The 9,297-nt window shown below is 43.1% G+C and overlaps 1 protein-coding gene across 2 annotated transcripts in view; it reads right to left on the bottom strand.

The window, feature by feature from the left end:
• Positions 1 to 284: 284 nt before the first annotated feature.
• Positions 285 to 9,297, bottom strand: part of CCNA2 (cyclin A2) — a 29,324-nt gene continuing 20,311 nt past the window's right edge. For both annotated transcript variants that reach the window (XM_069631162.1, XM_069631161.1), the window contains exons 7-8: positions 875 to 1,008; positions 285 to 645 (exon numbers count right to left, since the gene is read on the bottom strand). In XM_069631162.1, the coding sequence (XP_069487263.1) occupies positions 594 to 645; positions 875 to 1,008 (186 nt within the window). In that variant the 3' untranslated portion in view covers positions 285 to 593. The remainder of the gene's footprint in view (positions 646 to 874; positions 1,009 to 9,297) is intronic.

Below are 9,297 nucleotides of genomic sequence, written 5' to 3'. Positions count from 1 at the left end.
GTTACCAGCTTGCAAGGAAGAGACCCGTGTGACGTTTACTAATTTTTTTTTATAATGCGTTCCCCAACCCAGTTTTATGCATACCAAACTAAAATATATATAAAAAGCATTCAGCCCTTTATTTTTGTGTCGAACAAAAAGGCATTTGATCCTTTTGTTTTAGATCCTTTGGCTGGACACCTTTTTAACTATGCCAGACATGAACTGGTTGGTGGTAGCAGGAATTTGTGAACCTGATTTTTCACCTTGAGATTGTACACCCAAGCTTAATCCATAAAGCAATATCCTGCATTGTCAACATTTATTATAAAACATAAACATTGACGCATACAGCTTAAGATTAACAATTGCCATCTGCCTGGTTGTGGTAACAGACCAGCTGTATAAAAGCTTATCTAAATGTACAAAAAAATTTACAATTAAAACTTAATTTAAAAAAGTTCAACAGTTGGTTTCATAATTGTGTCATCGAATCAATCCTCTGCCAGACTGGTGATTGTAGGCAATATGAAACAAAAAGTTTAACTCAAATAAAAATAAACTGTACAATGTGTGCTCGCCGCATGTAATATACATCATAAAAGCTCAGTCCATTAGGATAAAGTGAATGTCTCTGGAGGGTCAATAAGGGACACTGCATGGTACCTGTAAAACAAACAAAAAAGTCCATTCAGTGAAGCAATAACGTTGACATAAGTTCCTGGCCCAACTTGCCATTAGTCATGTGGCTAGTGACAACGAGCAGTTGAAAAACCCAAAGTAAAACCCTGAAGCATGCAGAGCACTACTGTGGAACAGAGCAAAACCCGACTCCCATCGCATGATACAACCAAAATCCACATTACAGGAGGATTCCCAGCCCATTTGTTCTTACTTTGCAGTTTTGTATTTTTCCCGCACAGACTGCTGTTGGTGTGTGGCAGCTCCTATGAAAGTCCGATGCAAGTCAACAATACAAGGTTTGAGTTCTTGAAAAGTGTACCCAGTCAGTTGAACCAGGGGCTCAGTCTGTAAAAGAAGTTCACAGGAGTGGTCAAATTAGTAACCGTTCCACATGTCCTACACTTACTCCATGCATTTTTATAAAACGGTTTAACATTTCCACCATTATTCCAGAACGTTCCAAGACGACAACATAATGAAACCCATCTGACCGTGAGAAGGGCTATACATCAAGGAAGACCTTTAAATGCCCTCAAGGGGTTTGCAGTAGGAAGATGTCCTGTCCAGCTGACGGATTGAAGCACTCATGGAAGTGTTTTACAACGAGGCCAGATACAGCCCAGGACACTTCACCAACCCAGTTGCCAAATAAGTTTTCCTCCCCACCCCATGGCAAAATGCAGCAAGTAGGGGTAAGGTACATGTATGTGGTGAATACCTGAATTTTGCCATAATAAAAAAATGCATGCTGCACATTCGCAGAATGTTGAGCCTCAAGAGACCCATTTTCCAGCATATCACCATTCATTCCCCACCATTGCCATATTTATATCTACAGTAATCACCCAGTTACCTCATGGAGAAACACTGCATCTCCAGCAGACAGGTCACGTACAGACTTCCACCTCTGTGGAAAGGACCAGAAAACAAGCCATCTCTGCCTAAAACCACAAGATTACAGCCCTTTCTCCCCCAACGCATCAGACTCGCCCCACCTCTTCAAGGAGTCTCTCCTCAACAGCTAGGCCATCATGTCACCCCTGGCTACACACCACCCACCCCTCTCCAGTACATCTGGTATGCAAGCAAATCTATAAATGCATGCATTTGTTTCTGTACTATGCAAGCCATCTTTTAAAACGAACAAAGTCTGAGGCGTCTTTGTGCATCAGCAAAGCTTTATAAAAGATGGCTTGAACTTGTACTTCAAGCCATCTCTTATAAAAGACATAAATATGGCACCAAGTCCCCAGGTTTGCCCGGGGTGAAAGGCACCTCAGTGATGGTGGGGGGTCTTGAGGGGGGAACTTAGTCCCACTAACTGCCGGGGCCTGTCCCACTTAAGGCACTGGCTGTACCTCTCCTCTGTATCCTAGCCCACCACTGTTGTGTTACCACCATTGCAACACTTCACTATGCATATTGTACATCTGTATTGGTGTATAGCTATAAATCAATCCTTTGCTTCTCAAAGCCATGTCCCAGCCTAACCAAAGCACATAATCTGGCATTTATGATCACGTTTTAAAGTGTATGTTATGGGAAACCAGTTACCAAAGACTATATTGGCTTGAGCCATTCAGGCAAATTATTTGCTCCAATTCGATGTGGCATGGTGAGCTAGCAACCTTTACCACAACTGGCCAGAAACCCAAGGACCCCCTCCCCTAGCCATATCTGAAATAAGATAACCCTGATCCATAATCAAGCATAGTTACTATGCTAGCATGGCAGTCAGTTACAGGCGACCAGCACTAATGGAGGAACCCATTAAAACCCTTTTATTCCGCGTTCCCAAACACTGATGTTCAGGCATACTCTTGCATTCAGGACATATTTCCTGAAAGCAATGTTTTGGTTATGCTAGAAGGGCACAGTCAGCATAAGGCATCTGCGGTTGCCTGCATGGAAACTATTGCTTTCCTAGACATTTTAGAAAGCAGAATAGGAGTTGCCAAAGTTGTAGCTCTGCTATTTAGATGCAACAGCTGCCTCCAGACTGGACTACCGAAAAACCCAACAGCATCACTGGACAACCTAGCAGCTGTTGGCGAGTGTGTTTAAGCCCGGAGAAACAGGGCAGTAAGTGAAGTGGTGCAGACCAAATGGCACAAACACAGGTAGGATCCATCGAATTAGTATGTCATGGACCACTACAATTGAAGTCCGACAAGGTTAGCAAGAGGTAGTCAAATGAGACCTCTGATTAACTGTACCAACAGGGTTTGAAACTGTTGTAGCCATTTAGCTCCTGCTACTAGTCCAGCCCCCCCCACCCCCCATTAGCTTGAACCCAACAACTACTTTTGGATCCCTAGACCAACTGGTTCCTTATATTACCGATTATATGCATCTAGTACACATTTAAACATAATGGCTTCTGGTTCCAAAGCAGCAGCACATCAACCCGGAGCTAGTTTTAACCCAAAAGCAGATCCTTGGCAGCCCTAGTTGCTTGAGGAACAGTCTGGACTGAACATATGGTGCAGATGTGGGTGGAAGCACATGGATTTCTTCTAGTGTAGAGCACGATAGCCATCAGACTTTCCAAGGCTTTTCCAGATCCATTCATATTGGCTGGCCAGTATGAGCTCCCAACTAGTGTGGTGACCATTTTATTTATTGATGCTAAAGCAGATTCTATTGGAAACAATTAAAGGCAATAGGAAAACTGGGAAATCCAAAGCCAGGTGCTATACATGGGACACGCATTGTAGACTGGTGCAATGGAGTAAGAGTAATGCAAGAACAGCATTGGTGAAGATGTAGCATTAGTGCAGTGTTATCAACTAGAAGGGTGAAGAGCTTTAGGGAAGTGACCAGAGTGGATGGCACCAACCCTCACTGTGCTAATGGGCAAAGTGAACATAGCAAGGGGGGGCGGGTTAGCAGAAAGTTAAGCCAACTCCCTGACCTATTGAAAGGGAGTAGATTCAGAGCAAGCCTTGATGCATCCATGCAATGGACAGAGCTACATTCCAGTGAGGCCCTGGATGGTAGTCTCCAGGAACATGCAATCCCCTGCGTGATGGTTTGGCCCTTCAATCAGGACCGTGGACTTCAGGAAATTCCCTCAAATCCACTAATCTTGGCATCAGTCTGTTCTACTCATGGAACCTTGGTAGAGTGGCAGAGCAGTCAGGCTTATCTTAAGAGGAAGATGTGAGCTGTTTAAACTGAAACCAGTTAGTACAGTAAGTGTGAAGATTGGAGTATGGGATTGTGATGCAGGATGTCAATCATGAAATTGTGAAAAGTAAATAATTCAAGTTGCGAACAGCCAACATGTCTTTCAACACACCAGTCATTTAAGGCTGAATTGGACGAATATACAGTATTGTATAAAACAAAAGAATGCCCACATTGAATATAAGGTAGGTGTTATATTCAAACAAAATGAAGAAAGTGCAATTAGAGAATTCCATGGGTAAATAGTACAAGCAAAGGATATGCAGTAAAATGAATATAAAAGTTAAGACCATACCACATTTCAGGCTGAGGGCAGAAAAGGGTGAAATTGCTGGGAAAAAATCATATGAAAAGAAAAATTGAATTGTTGAAAATTGATATGACACCGGTCTAGTGCAATGTTTCAAAAAGGGGAATTAAAACCCCCTAATGCAATCAATAAGCTGAAAGCCATCAGTGTAAAGTTATTAGAACCTGCAATGATGAAGTTAAACTCGTGTTACAGGTGGGCTGAGAAAACCAAATCACCGAGATTCACCAAAGCAGCTCCTGGCAGCGACCACCTGGTGGATAAGAAAGGTCTAGCTAACCAGAGTGACATGCACTAGTAAAGACATGAAAGGAAATCATCCTTATGGAAATAGTATTGGTATCCTGAATCCAGCTTAACAGATAATGGAGATCTTTCCAAATATATGGTCCTGTGAGAACAATGATTCCCTGTGCGAGGTAGTTGATGTAACTAAGAACTGAATATACCAGGGGTAAAATACCCGATTAGCACAAGACAACCAAGCTAATTGACCAGTACACACTCAGCCCTTTCCAGGGCACAGCTCAAACAGAGGCACTCTCCCTTAAAAGGGAGCACTCCTAAATCTGAGATCACTCGTTGCCCATCCCACAGACATTTCCAACCTAATAGTGGGAAATTAGACTTCCTCACCATTACCGAGTCCTGGCTACACAATGCCGCAGGTCCATTGCTTACTTCAGCCATCCCTGATGGATATACGATATCTAGGCAAGACAGATGGACTTGAGGCGGAGGTATCACTATGATAGCCAGAGTAAGCCTTTCACTGAGGCTAGCCCCCTTCTCCCCCCCCCCCCCCCCGGCGCAGTTCCCCCAAACCTTGCAAAACCCTTACGGCCAAACTCCCCCTAGCCAACTCAGTCACTCCCTATCCTTTACAGCCCACCCAGTCCTCACGGGACATTTGAAGAGGATATGTACAGTATACTAGTTGACAACCTAAAACACCACAACTACTATTAGGTGATTTTAATCTAGGTTTTAATGACCTGGCAGACAAACATGCCTTTGAAATGCCAACACTATTACTGCATTAGGACCGTCACAAAAAACAAACAAGCCTACCCATATCAAAGGGAGAACCCTAGATTGGGAAGCCAACTATAATTGCACTGCCACCATCACTTCCATCATGCCGTTAGTTTGGACAGATCACTCCCTTGTGTCCTTCTCACTACCACCTCCCATGGCCACCCAAACTGTCCCACCTTGCCCAACCAGAAACAGAAAGACCACTATGGACAAAGTGATCCCTGCCATCCTCCACTAAATTCACTGCCTGATGGTCCATGAATATAATATGCTTACCACAAAGATTGCACCACCGAGACCAAGTAAACCTAAAGCCCACCTAAACAAGGTACCTACGTCACAAAAAGAAAATGTGAATCTACCTGGAGACTATGCCCATCTACTGAACACAAAGTCAGTCAAGCTACAATTTCCACGCAATATAAAAATTAAATCTGCTTGGCCAAACTAAACTCCTACAACGAGCGGATTGCCAACTCAAGTACGAGGGAACTATATCATACTAAAAGAACTAGAGTTCCTGCCTGATCCCTATACCCGACACCTGCATCAAAAACAAAACTTGGGTGTTCAGATATTCAAAATGCTCTGCTCTAGCCAATAAAGTAAAGACTCTTCAAACCAAAAGAAACCATTAAAAATGTTTTTTAAAATGCACTTTTCCAACACCCTCAGCCCCAGCGACATACCTTCGAGACCAGGGTCACTAGATTCAGCTTCAGTAAAACCTCCAGCTTGGAGGTAGAGAAAATCTTCTCCTAAACCTTCTAACTGTAAAGGTGACCACTGCCCAGCTCAAATTATAAAAGATGCTGCCAGAGACTTGTCCCCATTCATTTCTAAACTAATGAATGACTCCCAACCTAAAACATGGTTACTCCCTCCTAAATAAACCCTAGACCCACTCATTCCCACCAACTACTGTCCCATTACAACGGTACCCTTCTCAAAATACTGGATACGGTTGCATATACACAGATACAAAAATTTCTTGAGCTACACAAGCTCCTAGGATTAAGAATCTGGCTTTCACCCACTACATGGGACAAACCGCCCTGATTGAACACAGATGAGCTGAGAGATAAGTGTAAAATAGCCCTCTTCCTATAGCTCTTGGCGGCATTTGATCTTGTGGATCATAAGGTCCCGTGTAATCATTTGGATTCAGCAGCTCACTTTTCCACAGAAGCCAACAAATCAATCTTGGGTGAGATCCAGGATTCTCACCTTGAGCAGCAGCAGCAGACCCCCCCTCCCCCATCATCATGTGTGGTGTACCCCAGGGCTCATGTGTCTCCCCTACCCTGTACAACATTCACCAAACCTTTGTTCGATGATCTGGATCTTCTGGGTATCACCTACACCAACTATGCAGATGAGATTATCCTCCCTTTCTGGGGAGGATGGCAAGGAATTTGCACTGGTGAACAGGCTATATCTCATCATCCAGGCATGGATGGCCACACATGGACTATGCCTAAATGAGAAGACCGAGCTAATAATCCTGGGTACCCATTCCAAGATCAACAACTTAAGTCTCGATACCCCGCATTCACCATAGATGGTGAATTTCAAAGTATCCGAGGAGGTAAAAACCCTAGGCTTTTACCTTGATTCAACTATGTCCTTTGACAAAGTGAAATCTCCGGCCTTTACTACTCCTTACACTTAAGCAGTAGTAAGCTTATTAGAGCAGGTAACCCTTTCCTTTCAAATAACAGCTGCATGATCTTGGGCCAGAGAATTAGTACTATCGAGGTTAGACTATTGCAACGCCCTGTGGTGCTAAAAAAACTTGTACAGAGGTTACAAACCCTTCAAAATAATGCTGCAAGATCGGCACTAGGTATCAATAAAAGACATCTCCGCTACTAGAAGGCAATACAAATGGATCTCCACCCAGAACATCTGGTTAATAAAAACTTCCTCCTTGACCCATAAAGCGCTAACAAATGCTGCCAAGCTACCTCTTATAGAGGAAAGAAACATTACCATCAGGCCGAAAAGAACTGGTAATGCCAATTGCCTCCTGGTGCCGAGATTCAGCCTTATCACCGTACCAAGATTTTGGTGGGGGTATTATCTTCCCTGTGAAGGCTGCCAAGCTCTCGAACTCCCTGCCTCATGAGCTCAGAGCAGATCAACCCTACTTACAATTCCACTGAACACTAACCTCGCTCTCCTCCCTGCCACCCAGTTTTAGCTCTCCTGTATATGTACACTTTTTCCTAGGACCTGCTTTGTATATGTACACATGTTACATCACTTTTATTCATACCTGTAATCAAAATGTATTTTGTTTTGATTGTAATAACCTATTGTGTAACCGTAAGCTGTGCATCTCCTTACTGCTGCACCCTGTTAACCTCGGGTTTGGCAAGCATTAGAAACAAGCAGTATTGTCTATCACTGGATAATTAGCTCCAAAAGTAGTAATGAGATCTCATTGAGCCAAGTATGCTGTACGCCCCATCGTGAAAAAATATATAGTTCCCATGAAAGGGCCCGTAGGCAATGGGTACACGATGTCATAATAAAAGTGGATATAGGGAAATCATACCTGAACATCAGTAAATGTAAGTAGAAATCACCGCACGACGATGGTGCAAGTAGCACAACCTTCTAAAGTGTGCCCAAATGGCAAACCTCTGGTAGTACATCACAAGAAACAAGTTAATTTGGCCTCCATTTGCCTGAGTGTTGAAAATTGCCTCCTCTTTTCGCAAAGACCAGCTGCGTTGTCAAGCTGATGTTCGAGTTGCCAATGTAAAGCGAGGCGATTTGGGTTTGCACATTGAGACTTGCCAGGTGTTCTTATCCTGATTCTTAATTGGCAAGTGGTACTGCCAATATATAGTTTGCCACAGATTAGGGCATAGACTACAATGCTACTTAGTTGATGGGGACCTGTCCCTGGAACACTCTTGTCCACCTGATTGTACAGGTAAGTAATCTGTGCAGGAACCTATGCAGGATCTTTAGTTCTTGCAGCCCCCAGTCTACTGTGCCTGGCAGTGGACAGCTCCAGCATCTCATCTCTCTAATCTATACCCTTTAACTTGCTTAGTCTATATATTGTCATTTTGGCGCACTTGTTAACTAGAAGGTTGTACTACTTGCACCATCGTCTTACTGACGTTCAGGTATGACCCCCCCCGATGTCCACTTCTTTCATTATAACATTGTGTCCCCATTGCCTACGGGCTCTTTCATGGGAACTATTTTTTCCTTTCGCCATACAACGTACTTTGAATTGGTTCGATGATGTCTACTACTTTTGGGGCCATTATGTAGTGATAGACAATACTGCTAATCAGGTATTTTACCCCTGGTATATTCAGTTCTTATTTACATTCACTTACCTCACACAGGGAATCACTCTTGTTCTCATAGGACCATATATCACCAAATTCTCTGGTGATCTGGATTCAGGATACCAACTCTATTTCCATAAGAATGATTTCCTTTCATGACTACACTACTAGTGCATGTCACTACTCTTTAGTTACATGTCACTCCTTTTTATCCACCAGGTGGTAGCTGCCAGGAGCTTAGTTGGTGAATCTCAGTGATTTGGTTCTCAGCCCATCCGTAACACTCAACTTTCATTGTGGGTTCTGGTTTTCAGTTCATTGATTGGGGGTTCAATTCCCTTTTTGAAACATTGCTCTAGACTGAGGTGTCATATCAATTTCTTTTCATATGTTCGCCGTGCATTTCTGAACAACATTGAACTAACCGTTTTCCCTGCCCTCAACCTGAAATGTAGTATGGTCTTTCATTGTAAATGTTCGTTTTACTGCATATCCATTGCTTGTACCATTTATCCATGGAATTCTCATTTGCTTCATTTTGTTTTCACATAACACCTTGTGATGTCATTCAATGTGGGCATTTTCTGGTTTTATACAATACTGTATATATTTGTCCAATTATTCAGCCTTGAAGACGACCAGCGTGTCGAAACACGTCGGCTGTCGCAACTTGAATTAAATGTTTACTTAATTATTAATCCTACTGGTGCTAAGCACATCACCATCCTGTATCCGCAATATTCACATTTGTGCCAACCTAGGTGGATAGGCTGGTGGCATTAG

The sequence above is a fragment of the Ambystoma mexicanum genome, chromosome 6q (genome assembly GCF_040938575.1).
Source record: "Ambystoma mexicanum isolate Mex_15411 chromosome 6q, UKY_AmexF1_1, whole genome shotgun sequence".
Taxonomy (NCBI): domain Eukaryota; kingdom Metazoa; phylum Chordata; class Amphibia; order Caudata; family Ambystomatidae; genus Ambystoma; species Ambystoma mexicanum.
This window is presented reverse-complemented; position numbering and strand designations above follow the sequence as displayed.